General features: G+C 37.4%; 1 protein-coding gene across 1 annotated transcript; it reads left to right on the top strand.

Annotated features, from left to right (window-relative positions):
• Nucleotides 1-3168: 3168 nt before the first annotated feature.
• Nucleotides 3169-14575, top strand: PP2A-4 (protein phosphatase 2A-4). Its single transcript, XM_086248932.1, has 11 exons — nt 3169-3385; nt 4792-4848; nt 5046-5129; nt 5648-5719; nt 6413-6484; nt 6861-6901; nt 12362-12428; nt 13067-13258; nt 13662-13751; nt 13852-13959; nt 14088-14575. The coding sequence occupies exons 1-11, from the start codon at nt 3293-3295 to the stop codon at nt 14151-14153; spliced, it is 942 nt and encodes a 313-aa protein (XP_086105058.1). The 5' UTR covers nt 3169-3292; the 3' UTR covers nt 14154-14575.
• The last annotated feature ends 630 nt before the right edge of the window (nt 14576-15205 follow it).

Genomic DNA, 15205 nt, shown 5'->3' with positions numbered 1-15205 from the left:
AGCAAACAGCGCGCATTCCAAATTACATTGCACACGTGGTGCGCATGCATGAATCTTCTACTTTTCCTATTATTTTCTTATCTTATCTCCTAAATGTTTTATGTTCTATCTTTATGTTTGCCTCTCGTTACATGATTATTTCTGACTCTCATCACAATGCACACACAATGCGTATGCATGAGCCTTCTACTTTTACTATTACTTTCCTCTCATATATCTCACATGCTACACATTCTCTCTTTTTATTTATCTTTCGTAATTATTTATGATTCTCACCACATTGCACATGTAGTGCACATGCATGGTGTCACGGTCCGCACTTAGAGTTGTGCTTCCGTGACATTAATATGAAGTATGGAGGGCCAAATGCCAAGAGAATGGCATCCGTTTGGCGAAGAGTGGCCGGGTTGCGCGCGTGGAAGTGTAATTTCGTAATTTGGCTGTTTTGGGGTCTTCCGGTTGGAATTTGGGAAATCTAAAAATACCGGTAAATCCAGGAGGTCGAAACGAGTCCAACGCAACTGACGGTTCGTCATTCGGAGTTCGGATGAATTAATTATGGCCAATTATGACTCCTCGCGCATGTTGATGTTTCCTCCTGTTTTGTGAAGAAAGGCATAAAATGCTCTTTAGGGGGAGACATGGTGTCAGGCTCTCCACCACCCCCGGCGCCCACACCCATGGGGCGTTAAGCGAGCTACTCTAGGAACCTGTGGGGACCTAGGGGGCGGGCACATGACTTCCGGAGGGCGGTCATGTGTCTCCGTGGGACAGTACAAGCGAGCGGGAGTGCTTGTATTGCGCTGGGCGCGCGCAGACGAGGCTACAAGAGGAATTCCATTATGCCGCGCTGTATGCACATCACGCCCATTACATGTGAACTCTCGGAGACTCCATGGTGCTCATTGGCCATGTAGTACTCATCGAGGGCATCGGCTTGGGTTCGGCCATGCACAATACATGATGCTAGCAGGCATGGGAGGAGCGACCCCGTGCCAACGAGATAAAGCTAATGTGGGGCATCGGAGAAGAGTTGCTCACTCGGGTGGCATGCTTGCAGGTTGGCTTGCATGTTCAACTCGAGGAAAGGACTATGGGCGCGAGCTAGCCCTTAGGGCCATGACAAGTGAGATGTGAGAACAAAGCAAGACCCGACATGTGAGAATGGAATGCCAGCGTCATAAGAACCTATCGATCGGGCGAGTGTCTTGGCTGAGAACCTTGACACAAGAAAGCAATCGTATAGTCGCTACGAGCGAGACTCGAAATGAGTAGTTCTTGTTGGCAAACCTTAAGAAGGCAACGAATGGGTCTATATCTTGAAAAGAGTAAAGAGAAAGAATGGCTGGCCTTGATTCAGAGGAATCTTGGCGCCGCACGGGCAAATTCCGCTGCGTAAAAAGTGAGCCCGTGACACATGGTCTTCTACTTTTACTATTACTTTAGTCTCTTATCTCTCACATGCTTCACATTCTCTCATTTTATTTATCTCTTGACACATGATTATTTATGACTTCTCTCATCACATTTTACACATGGTGTGTATGCATGAGCCTTCTACTTTTACTATTACTTTTCTCTCTTATGTTTTCACATGTTCATATTCTCTCTTTCTATTTATCTATCGTCACAAATTATGTATATATGATTCTCACCACATTGCACACGTAGTGTGCATGCATGAGCCTTCTTCTTGTACTTTTGTCTCTTATCTCTTACATGCTTCACGTTCTCTTTTTCTATTTATCTTTTCTCAAATCTCTCATAACATGCTTATTTATGACTCTCATCACATTTTACACACGGTGCGCAAGCTTTTACTTTTACTATTACTTTCCTCTCTTATATCTCACATGTTCACATGCTCTCTTTTTATTTGTCTCTCATCACAGAATTATTCAAACTCTCATCAAATTGCACACGTGGTACGCATGCATGAGCCTTCTATTTACTATTACTTTCCTCTCTCTTTTTTGGGTCAAAATTACTTTCCTTTCTTATATCTCACATACTACACGTTGGATTTTTGTTTCTATTTATCTCTTGTCACATAATTATTTATGATTCTTATCACATTGTACACACAATGCCCATGTATGATGTATGAACCTTTTTCTTTTATTATTACTTTTCATCTATAATCTCTCACATGCTTTATGTTCTTTCTTTTTATTTATTTTTCATCACATGTTATTTATAACTCTCGTCATATTGCATATGCAGTACAAATGCATAAGTCTTTTAATTTTACTCTTACTTTTCTCTCTTATCTCACATGCTAAATGTTCTCTATTCTACTTATCTCACGTTACATGATTATTTTTAACTCATCACATTACACACACAAGCCAAAGTCTTAGTTAGTTGGACCAACACGAGCACAACACTACTATGAAATGGACCAACACAATCACAACACGAAGCACAAAATAAGCCCAACTTAAATGGCTAGCCCAGTCTGTTTGACACCTCTGCTTGGAATGTTGCGATTCACAGGGTCACACCCAACAATTCACTCACCACACATGGTGTTCCTACGTATATTTCCTAACTTCTCAATGTTTCCCATCAGATTTTCAAGTTAAGCGTCCAGTGACACTAATGATCATATGGTCTAGTGGATGACACTCAGTTTTCTTTTGTCAAAAAAAGTCTTTAGTTCAAATCTCACGGACTCTAGTTGGTTAATAAAAAAAAACCTTTACAATTCAATAATCGGAACTGTCCATATTTTAGGCATCATTTAAAGATCGCACTTGCAGAAAATCACCGAATAAAAAATTGTTTAATCAGTTTATTACTGTCAACATCATTTCAATTTTATATGACGAATTGTATTTATCTATACAGTTTAGATAATTAAAAAATTACGAATTTAGTTAATTTTTTTACAGAAATTTTTTTTAAGCTAGACTTAAAAAATAAACGATTTCCATTATTAAACTTCATAATTGGGTGGTACTTAGAGAAAATGTGCTTATTTTTCTTAAAAGACATCATTACTTGAACTTTCCTCGGCATATAATAATGCAAACTGTTGAGGGGTAATCATGTAATTCAACCATTACGTGGCAGCGGGTGGCGCATAATGCAACAAGTAACGACTCCACACCCACTCGCTCTCCCTCCACCACGCGCTCTCTCTCATTTTTGTCTCCGTCCGCTCACCTCCTCTGCTTTAAGCACCATCAGAGAGTGAGGACCGGAACGAAATATCTTAATCTGGGGTTAGGGTTATCCCTAATCCGAACACCGGTATCCCAATTCGATTTCCGAAGCACAGAGAAGCAAGATGGGCGTCAATTCGTTATCCTCGGACTCGACCAATGATCTCAACGAGCAGATCGAGCAGCTCATGCAGTGCAAGCCACTCTCGGAACAACAGGTTCTTTACATTCTTCATTCATTGAATTATTTATTTAATCTACTTTTGCATTTGAGCTAGTGGTGGTTGATTGAGAAAGTTCCGGTTTTGGATTGGGCTGGGGTCTGTTTGATTACTTGGAAATATAGGAAGGAAATGGAGTCATGAAAATTTCTGATTAGCTGTTGGATTTGTGGGGTTTGCTAATTCTAATTGAATTGGTGTGTAAAACCCGAACCCAATTTGGGGATTTGCCTTTTTGTGTGTTTTAATTGATGCAATTCAGGTGCTGGTTATTGGGATTTTAAATCAAATGCTTTAAATGGGATAGCTTTGACTTTGTCTAAATGTTTGTGAGCTTTAGTTTGTTTCCAGATTTGTTGGGATTCAAATAGAGGCAACTTATGAGCTCTATTTAGTAGTGAATGCTGTTGTTTAACGAGAAAAACCAAAACATGCAGAGATGTGCTTTAAAGATGTGGGTGTTAATGATGTTGGAAACGGCTTAACATGAGCTATTCTTGGGCATGGGAATTGCTTTTTCTCAAAACAAATTTGGGGATGAATGATTTCGTCTATGCTTTCAAGCTGAGGCGTCAGGTGTTGTCGTAGGATTCTTATTAATATTAATCCTGTGGTATGGACAGAAATAGTTGTGAACCAAATTAACTGGGAGGGGGACTTTTAGGGTAAAATGTTTTGGTACTGGTAATTTGGATGATTTTGTGCTTGGGAAAGCTTGTGAAAATCTCCCACCATAAAAATGACTTTTGATAATGTTGTGAAGTATTTATTAAATTTGTATTATTGGCATTCACTTGCAAGCTTTACTTCAGTTGGTATCTTGGTAGATTCACCTGTGTAGGGAATGGTATATATGCCATTGCAAGAATGACCTGAAAATTATTTAGATATGGCATAAGAAAAGGTAGGATGCATAGAGTTTCATAATGCAGTTTCAGTTAAAGGGTTTGAGTTGATTGCTTGAAGAACTAACTTGTCTTATAGCATGCTTGACATTTGCTTAAAATATATATGGGATTCCTATTTGTGTTTTAGCTAGTGACTAGTTACTATTTGCTAAACATCTTGTACAGCCGTTTTACTACTTCAAGAATAAACCAGTTGTATTTCTCATAATGAATTATCAGATCACATGGAAAACTGTTTGAAATGAAATAAAGGTGTAACCTGGAACTTACCTCAGAATCAAATTATTTATATCCCAGAAAGGTTTTCTTGCTGTACTTTACTTTCTAAACTATCCTTTGTTTGAGTATCTAAACCCTCCCTCTTCAACCTCCACTACTTATTCTCTTTCTTCTAAAATTGTATTAATGAGTCAATTTTCCCTCTTCCCTGTGTCTTTGGGAATAAAATTAAACAAAAGACCTATATGTAATCTTTTCTTCTTTGCTTTGTTATAGGTGAAAGGATTATGCGAGAAGGCAAAGGAAATCTTAATGGAAGAAAGCAATGTCCAGGTGCATGACAAATTTATTTGTAGGAAGTCTTAATTGTCTTTTTGTAATATATCATTTGCTGTATAATTTCCTATGTAAGGTTAACCACTATCCAGCTATCATTGTATTGTCTCTCTTTTGCAATGCAATTTAAAAGCCACATCTCACAACTTGTAGTGGGAGGCATTAATTTTATTTTACTTTTTCATGTACTACAGCCTGTGAGAAGCCCAGTGACAATTTGTGGCGATATTCATGGGCAGTTTCATGACCTTGCAGAGCTTTTTCGAATTGGAGGGAAGGTATCAGTTCTGACTATGACCTTTTTGTATTCAACTCTTCTGTTTCAGCTGAGGGAATGTCTAAAATAACTAATTGAGACCTGCTATGAAGATTGAAGTGCTGCTGAGGTATTGTAGAGTAAATTGTCTAGCCAGGGAACTGCTCATTTAATTCACAGTAGTTGGATACTGGCATTTTTCAATTATTCTGCTTGTTACATATAAGTATAATCCCTCTCTGAACCTAATTTGTAGTATTTATGAGTCATCCAAATTTCTGCGTTATTATTCTGCTTCCATCATTTTTTTTTCCTCCTACTTTTTCTTTTGATGCTCTATAACTTTATTTCTTTGCGAGTCATGTAATTTGATTTAGCTTGGTCTGCTTTCATCTTGCATAGATAACCACTTAGTCCAATTTGGAACTAGCTGACCTATGTCTTGTTCATAAGTTTCAAGATTGATTTATTCACATTTTGGATTATTCATCTATTTTGTTGATTTTCTTGTTAGCATTCTTACTGTATTTTCATTGGCAGTGTCCTGATACCAATTACTTGTTTATGGGAGATTATGTGGACCGTGGCTATTATTCTGTTGAAACTGTGACGGTATGTAACCATCATCTATTTGGATTTTCCTTATGGTCCTGAAGAATATGATTTTGAAATTGCTAATTTTAGTTTCACCAAGTACTGCTGTAAAGTTGTGTGTCAGTTACCATATTAGCATAAGTTTTGACAAGTACAAGCCAAAGTAATAAACAGATACACAGTGACCTTGTTATACTTTGATGCTTGGTTTGTCAAAAAACTTTTCATTGTCATATTGTGTTGTGTGTACAAGGGTGGATGTGTAAGGTTGTTTGCCCTCTCAAAGCTTCTCTACAGTCCTACTTTCCTATGCGTTAATGACTAGAACTCCAGGTAGAATATTTAAAATTATAAATTCGATGATTCTTAGGTATATATGAATTTTCAGTAAATGCTTTACGTATGATGTAAGGCCACTATTCCCTTTTTATTTTGGTATTTCCATGAAATTCTGAGTGACATCCTCTGGAATTCAGGCTAGCATTCGGGTTTGTGCTTTGTTTATGATATAAGGGTGCCATTCATAATTTGGCAAGACAGCTCCATAGGTTAGGGGTCATTTTGGGTGGTAATGCTTAAAATTTAGGTTAGCCTTGCATTGGCTTTTTCAACCCTTAAAAAGGCCTGCCATCTGAAGTCTTTTTAGTGAATTTTAATTACTTTGGTGCTTTTTATTTTATACTGGTGATACTGATTAGTTCATTCATTCAGCTCTTAGTGGCCCTGAAAGTGCGTTATCCTCAGCGTATCACTATTCTTAGAGGAAACCATGAAAGTCGTCAGGTACTTATTGGTTTACCAGTATATTTTGACTTGTTTCCTTTTGATTTCCTTTTGTTTTCAGCAGTTTTTGTTTTTGTTTTTGTTTTTTTTGGCTGAAACTATTATCAAGTCTGTCAAAAGGATATTTTGTTCAAACTTAAATTGTTTTTTTTAGCAAATTTGGTCAACTGCTGGTTTTATAATGACGATAAAAGTTCACTTTGGCTTAGAAAAAACAAAAAGTATCTTTGCATTTATACAATTTAAATTGTGCTGGAATTTTGACCTGGAGATTATAGTTTCAATTTTGTTTCCTTTTTTTTTGTGTCCAAATGTAAACTTTCCTGGAACTTTGATATGAAGATTATAGCTTCATATTTGTTTCCATTTTTGGCAGATTACTCAGGTCTATGGATTTTATGATGAATGTCTTCGAAAGTAAGTATTCTGCACACAGGCTTGCTTTAGGATGTCTTGATATAAATTACATCAACTTTTCATCAACAAAATCCATATTTAATTGAGTCTTTATATGTTTCCCTTCTTTTCTTAATCCTTAATGTTAAAGCAATACAATTGAGAATTACTTGTCACTTGGCAGATGTGAACACTTGTATGACTTATTATCAATTTTTTTTTTTTAACTTAATATGTTTTGTGGAGAATCATAATGTATAACTTTTGAAAATTGCTTCTAACCCTTTTTAAAAAAAAATTGTTTTGTACATGCTGTATCATTTGTTTCGTGACTGATTACTTCCTTAATGGTGCGTTTGGATGAGAAAGTTTAGAAGTGCTAAGCAAATTTTAAATGACGGAATTTTAAATAATGGAATTTAAAGTCAATAGAATTTGTAAAGTTTTTTGTTTGGCTAACCAATTAGGCATGATGAAATTCAAAAACCATGGTGTGGCTATAGGATTTAAATTCAAGTCCCTTACTAGCTTTGTCGTGGTCTCCTCCGCCTGGTGCGGCTCAAGAGCCTTGGAAGCCCAGAGGCTCCCCCTCCTTGTTGTTCTCTCTCTGTCTCGCCGCACCTCCTTTTTCTCTTTTGTGCTCAGCCTTTTCTTATATCGCCACTGCCTTCCTTCACTCAGAACCAAAGTCAAGAGAGGGGCGGACGCCTTTTTTTTTTTTCTTTCTTTCTTTTCGCCTGGTCTTCCTTTTTTTTTCCGCACTGCCTCATTATCTTGTTCCCTCTTATATTAGTTTTTCTCTTCTTTTCTGTATAGGAAATGGCAGGCCCAAGTCTTTCTTTTTTACCTCCACCGCCAAACCTCTTCTTGCCAATCTGTATTAGCCCTCTCTTCTTTTATGAATAGGAAACAAAACTAATCATTTCCAACCCATAGCAAATCACTCAAAGGTGGCGGGCCAAGTTTCTGTCATTTAATCTCTTTAGTCTTCACACAAGAAATTCACGTTGTATTCCTCTCAAGAGTTTATATGTTTTCAAACTAATAAAAAATATTGTTGGCCCCCTTAGAAGCTGGGCCTAGGCCGTCGCACTCACTGTCCTCTTTCTAGGCCGGCCTTGGCGGCAGTGTTGGGGTGTGGAGGTAGTGGCAATGGTGTTGGCAATGAGGGTTGTGGTAGTGATGATGGTAGTGGTAAGTGTGTTTTATCTTAGAATTTTGGAAATGACATCTATTTAGATGGAATTTATTTGGGATTTATGGCTTCCAAATTCCACTTTTTTTCTCACATAGAATTTTAAGATTTCTTTGTCCATGATAACAAACAAGGAAATTGAAGCTTGTCATTTCACAAATTCTGACTTTTAATGAAATTCCGAGTTTAATTTCTTCATCCAAATGCACCATAAGCATCCTCATTGGAGACTATGGTGTAAAGAACCTATGATTTGAAAACCCTAGTTGTGATGGTTTTGTCAATGGACATATGGGGTTGTTGATGTAGTTTGAGAATTAAATCCTAATTCCCACCGTCACGGCGTACAAGCAATAATTCGATGAAAGATAAATAACAAACACAGCCAAGAAAACAGAAAATAATAAACCAACAAGCACACACAATCACACCGAGATTTGTTACGAGGTTCGGCAAAATTCCTGCCTACGTCCCCGGGAGAGATCTCCGTTCTTCACTATGAGAATAATAAGTATTAAGATTACAATTGGACTAAATCACATAACCCAATCCCCAAATCCCTTGTACACCCTTTCACAAAGTGTTTCCCAAAACCCTAGATCTCTCACCCAAGATTAATTACCTAATCTTGATCTCACCAATTCTAGATTGTGTGCCTCCCAAGAATCCTAAGGACTTGCTCACTCTAATCTGATTCTCTCACGTTTTTCTAAGCCCCTAAGGTCCTATTTATAACCATAGGCCTTATATTACAATCCTAGATAAAGTAGGAAGAAAGTTAACTTTGAGTAGGAAATAAGTTTCCTTTATACACAAGGAAAACCTCAAAACTTGCCCAAAATGAAGTCCAAAACGCACCAGGAATTAATAACCTTCCAACACCTATTTGGACTCCTAACTTCATCCTAGAATACCATGGAAATCCCCCATGAACCAGGAAATCTTCAAATGCGAGCCAAATTAACAACAATCTCCACCTTGGCGAGCATATCATGCAAATTACCTTGCACCAAATACCATTGGCCTTGACCTTGTACCAACTACACATAACCCGAATCAAGAAACTATGGTCCACCTTTGATTCGCACAGCCAATACCTATGTGCAGCTGCATCGTGTAACCAATTACCGGTTAGCACCGAAGAGGGGCCTCGATTCACCCCCTCCTCCAGTAGGATCTCCTTTCTCACCATCGTTTGAACCTTGGAAACATGTCACAACCGTCTCTGCTGTACCCGCAAACGAGACCTTCCTCAAGCGCTTGATTTCTTGTGCATTTCGTTTCCAACCAACCATCGAGGTTTGAGTTCCTATCAAACGATATAAACCACCACACTTCTCTCCCTTCATTAGGACCATACTTCCATGAGTAATTTTCATGACTCCACCTGTTATCAAAACCAGGTAGCCCTTGGAATCCAACCTACTCAAGGATATCAAATTCCTTTGTAGCTTTGGGACATAAGCGACTCCACCCAAAGTATGCTCCACCCCATTGAACATCTTGATCTTCACCGTTCCAACCCCCATGACGTCAACTTTGGACCCGTCAGGCAAAGAGAAAGATCCTCCCTTTGATTCTTGAAACTTTTCAAAATATTCTTTCCTAGAGCATATATGGTGAGTAGAACCCGAATCCAATATCCAATCACCATGAGAAGAAGTGTTACCTATAGAGACTGTGAGAAGTTCTCCAGATTCATTATAGTCTGCTACCGCTGTAGAGCCATGACCATCCTTCTTATTCCAAGTCGGACAGTCCTTCTTTATGTGTCCCCACTCTTTGCACTTGTAGCACTGCCAGCCCTTACCACTACCCTTTGATCTAGCCTTGCTATTATCACTAGAACCCTTGGTAGTTTGCCTTCCTCTTTGACCATGAGCAACAAACAAGGAATCTTTATCCTCAACTTTCTTTCTCCTTTCACTAGACAAGAGAGTTGACTCGACCTCCTCCATCTTCAGTGTATCCTTACCATACAAGAAGATATCCACTATGTTGTCATATGTATCAGGAAGTGAGGTTAGAAGTAAGAGGGCTCGATCTTCTTCCTCAATCTTTACCCCAACTCTTTCGAGTTGATTTAGCAGTCCTTTGAACACGTTCATATGATCCATGAGATTTGCACCCGCTTCCATCTTCAGCTTATATATGTCCCGCTTCAGATTCAACTTTGTGGCCATAGACTTCTGAGCTAAATAAAGCTTTTCTAGTTTCTTCCACAATTCCGGGGCAGAATCTTCATCTATATTGTTGATAATATTATCAGCAATATAAAGCCGAATTGTGCTCACACACCTGCACTCCAAGTCTTCCCAGTCATCATCTGTCATCTTTGCCGGTTTTCCTACTTCCTTTCCCTTCAAGGCGCGTGCCAAGCCTTGCGAAACTAGGACATCCTTCACTCTCTTTTGCCATAGAGTAAAGTTACCTCTTCCATCAAATTGCTCCACCTTAAAGGATGAAACACCACTACTTCCCGCTGCCATGACAAACTACCCTCGATCGATAAACACGGAACCACGATCGATGAACACGAAACCTGGCTCTGATACCACTTGTTGATGTAGTTTGAGAATTAAATCCTAATTCCCACCGTCACGGCGTACAAGCAATAATTCGATGAAAGATAAATAACAAACACAGCCAAGAAAACAGAAAATAATAAACCAACAAGCACACACAATCACACCGAGATTTGTTACGAGGTTCGGCAAAATTCCTGCCTACGTCCCCGGGAGAGATCTCCGTTCTTCACTATGAGAATAATAAGTATTAAGATTACAATTGGACTAAATCACATAACCCAATCCCCAAATCCCTTGTACACCCTTTCACAAAGTGTTTCCCAAAACCCTAGATCTCTCACCCAAGATTAATTACCTAATCTTGATCTCACCAATTCTAGATTGTGTGCCTCCCAAGAATCCTAAGGACTTGCTCACTCTAATCTGATTCTCTCACGTTTTTCTAAGCCCCTAAGGTCCTATTTATAACCATAGGCCTTATATTACAATCCTAGATAAAGTAGGAAGAAAGTTAACTTTGAGTAGGAAATAAGTTTCCTTTATACACAAGGAAAACCTCAAAACTTGCCCAAAATGAAGTCCAAAACGCACCAGGAATTAATAACCTTCCAACACCTATTTGGACTCCTAACTTCATCCTAGAATACCATGGAAATCCCCCATGAACCAGGAAATCTTCAAATGCGAGCCAAATTAACAACAGGGGTTACAACCTGTGGATGTATTATGTCAATGTTGGAAATGTGAGAAAGCATGGGGTTTCTTTTACTTATGGGAAGAAAGAATAAATATTCAACAAATAATTGACACCTAATATAGAAGGGAATGATTAGTTAAACCCAAAAAAAAGGAATGAAACTGAGGAAATATTAGATACAGTATTGGACATTTAAGACTCAAAACAAACTGAAACATATAGATTCATTAGTTACTTGCCAAAGTCTCTCAGAGTTAATACCCCAGATCTTGATGCAAACTCCCCCTTAGTTTAATATTTCATCTGCCTGAGTCTATAGAAAATACAATCAGCATCATACCCAGATCAATGGAAGGCATATTAGTAATAGTACCATTTCATGTTTACATTTTTCAATCTGTAGAAAATATTACAATCAAAGTTTGTGAAGCTTTTTATCCTACCTAGTTAAGCTTCATGTATCAAAAACCAACAAATCTGCAAACTCAAAAACTATGCAATATTTTCTGGAAGGTTCTTAGTGAGCTATGATAGACATATATGTTCTTCAGACTATTTCAGTTTAATATTGAATGAAGCATTGTATGAGGACTGCCTCTCTTTAAACTTTTGGTTTATTTCTCATCATCCCAATAGTATGAGCAACCTGGAGTGCAAATAATTAGCACATACTGCATATAGTGTCCAAAATCTTCTATTAGATATTGCTGAATCCTTCCCTACTGTTGTCTGTTTGTGCATGTGAAATGCAACAGTTGATGAAATAGGACATATTAAATTATGTTCAGGTTAACACTCTTGTTGGACTTTAACCACTGTATCATTCTCTTAAGGCATGTTATATGTTTGTCGTTTGGGTACTGGTTTGACATTTTTATCCAGTGTTGTGATGTTAAGGCATAGCCTTCTGAGTTGTTGCAGTTTCTAGTAGTTTGGCCTTTTGGAGTAAATTAAACTTTACTAAATGGTATGGTACACTCTTATGCATGTAGAACAATATATTTGCTTCTAGCTTTTCTGGAAAGTCAATGATAGTGCACCTTCTGATGATTTAATTACAGGTATGGCAATGCCAATGTTTGGAAGACCTTCACCGACCTTTTTGACTACTTTCCACTAACTGCATTGGTTAGTAAAAATTTCCACTTGGTTGCGAACAAATGAGTGCAAGTATTATTATAGTAGATACAATTGGAACCAATGTCTTCTATTATGTTAAATAGCAGACATTTTGTGTGAGCTGTTCTTGTAGTTTTCTAGTTAATTCGTGTAATCAAAAGATCTTGTAGTTTTCTAATTATTTCGTCTAGTAAAAAGATCTTGTAGTTTTCTAATTATTTCATGTAAACAAAAGATCTTGTAGTTTTCTGTTTGTTTAATTCACCTTACTCATTTATTAGGCTCAGTTTAATATTATGCAATTTGTTAACAACTCTTTATGATGTCTTGATGAATTGAAGAGGAAGGGTGATACTTGAAAATACTGGAAGTATTAGTATTGTTGATCAAATGGAATAAAAGGGAGGAGAGGTTTACCTGTTCAAATTATTTATTTAGATAATAAATAAAACACTTTTTATGGGCTGATCCTGTTGTTTGCTGCTTGTTCACTTTACTTGTTGATTAGGATCACTTTAATATAATGTGATTAATGAACAAGTCTTCAATATGTCTTGCTGAATTGGAGAGGAATGATTGTAGTCAATATATTTTAAATGTTGGTCACTTATTATTGATACTCCCATGTGCTTACTTATCCTTTTTAGGTCGAGTCAGAAATATTTTGTCTGCACGGTGGATTATCCCCTTCAATTGAAAACCTTGATAACATTAGGAATTTTGATCGTGTTCAAGAGGTTCCACATGAAGGGCCCATGTGTGATCTGTTATGGTCTGACCCAGATGATCGCTGTGGTTGGGGTATTTCACCTCGCGGTGCAGGGTATACTTTTGGGCAGGTAACTTTTAATATCTCATTGACTTCATTTATATTGCAATTATTAGGCGAACACCTTTCCATATTCAACTGCCTTAAATTTGTGGTGGAGACTGTTTAGGGAAGCTGGATTGTTCCAGCATCTTGTGTAGCAATATGTTGGAGAAGGGTGTAGTCTTATGGAGATGTGTGAATATATTGCAATTTAAATGTCTTCTTTGCTAACTGTGTAGCTTTGATTGTCAGCGGACACCTTGTCCTCTGCAACATTTTGTAATTTCAGTTTGTACTCATCTCTTCTTCTTAATACAAATTTGTTTCTTATAAATAAAAAAAAATGGTCACTTCACCATATAGTTTACATGATGTTTGCCTTATTGTCTATGTAGTTGTTACTGATAAAATATTCACATTCTTTTTTGTAGGATATATCTGAACAATTCAATCATACAAACAGTTTAAAGTTGATTGCAAGAGCTCATCAATTGGTTATGGATGGATTCAACTGGGCCCATGTAATTTTCTAGTTTGTAAAACTTGAGATATTTCGTTGTCTTGTTTTTAAAGTGTAAATAGGAGAAGGCTCATTCATATAACATTGTTTTGTTTGGCCAGGAGCAAAAGGTGGTTACTATATTTAGCGCACCTAATTATTGCTATCGCTGTGGGAACATGGCTTCTGTTTTAGAAGTCGATGACTGCAGGGATCATACTTTCATCCAGGTCTCTCTCTCTCTCTCTCTCTCTCTCTCACACACACACACACACACACACACACTAACCTTTAAGTAGTAAAATACAGGTGGATGAATTTTGTGCATGCATGAAATATAAGCTTTATATTTTTGCAGTTTGAGCCAGCTCCTAGGAGAGGAGAACCGGATGTTACCCGCAGAACACCTGATTACTTTTTATGAAGCTGCTGCATTGGTGTCATTTATTTTGTAGTCGGTCCACTTTTCACTCATGGTTACACATTGTTTTTGCACAAGGTGACTGTTTGGTTTAAAATCTAAATCTTCCTGGCTGATTATAGGATCATTATTCCCATCAAAAGGATGTAATATACACAGGTAAGATAGATGCCTGCTGATTTGTCTTACGCTAGAACCTTGCTGGATTTCCCATCAGATAGTTTTCCGAGCTGTTGACACACTGTCAGGTTGTATCATATCCAGCAGAATGTTTGGATATTACTTTTTTTTTTTTTTTTGTATTATTTTTTTTTTTTTCTCCCTGTATGTTTTGTTCACCCTTCCCATTCCTTTGGGGCCTTTAGGGTGCATGGAACTTTATTATTAGTGGATACTTTGCCCTTTTTATTCATTTACTTCTTCCATGATGCTTGACATTGTGATGGTGGTTCTTTTCTGCATTTCCACAATCCTCTCTCTCTTTCTCTCTCTCTCTCTCTGACCCTCTGTGGGTATTTTCTTTATTTTTGTTGGCCTTGTCGATGTTAGGTATACAACATGATATCTACTTCAACAAGCTTGCCCATGTTCAGTGGCTGATGCAGTTGTTCACGCCAACTTGGTTTTCTGTTTGATTAAAAAATAAATATATAAAACTTAGTTTTATGCACTTGCAATGCTTTTTTAAGGATCCACTTCACTTAAACAAGATTGGGGCTCTTACTGCTGTACCTACACTCCCTACTTTATCTACTTCCTACCTTATTTTTAGAAGGATTGATTTTTTAATTTCTACATTTCCTTAGGCCACTGAAAGAAGATGGTTTAGACGCTTTCCAGTCAAGAAAATTCCATATGCTAATGCACGTTGAAAGTTTGAAACCCATGAATTTGGAGGACAACCCCCTTGCTCCTAATATTCTAGTTGATTATTTGAATGAAAATAAAATTGACTCTCATAAATGTGTTTACTAATTGGCAAGAATCGAAATCAAAATTAGTTTGATTACTAAAATGCTCTCATACAAAATTAATAATATTTATGTCAACTATTA

Source organism: Dryas octopetala, chromosome 6, assembly GCF_963921425.1.
Source record: "Dryas octopetala chromosome 6, drDryOcto1.1, whole genome shotgun sequence".
NCBI classification, from domain to species: domain Eukaryota; kingdom Viridiplantae; phylum Streptophyta; class Magnoliopsida; order Rosales; family Rosaceae; genus Dryas; species Dryas octopetala.
The sequence above is the reverse complement of the archived record's forward strand: the minus strand, read 5'-3'. Positions and strand labels throughout refer to the sequence as shown.

What these genes read in the sequence shown, in the direction of transcription:
- PP2A-4 (XM_086248932.1), top strand. Translation starts at nt 3,293, where the DNA reads ATGGGCGTCAATTCGTTATCCTCGGACTCGACCAATGATCTCAACGAG. An exon ending in TGGAAGAAAGCAATGTCCAG is followed by an intron (nt 4,849 to 5,045) that starts GTGCATGACAAA and finishes CATGTACTACAG; the next exon opens with CCTGTGAGAAGCCCAGTGAC. An exon ending in TTTTTCGAATTGGAGGGAAG is followed by an intron (nt 5,130 to 5,647) that starts GTATCAGTTCTG and finishes TTTCATTGGCAG; the next exon opens with TGTCCTGATACCAATTACTT.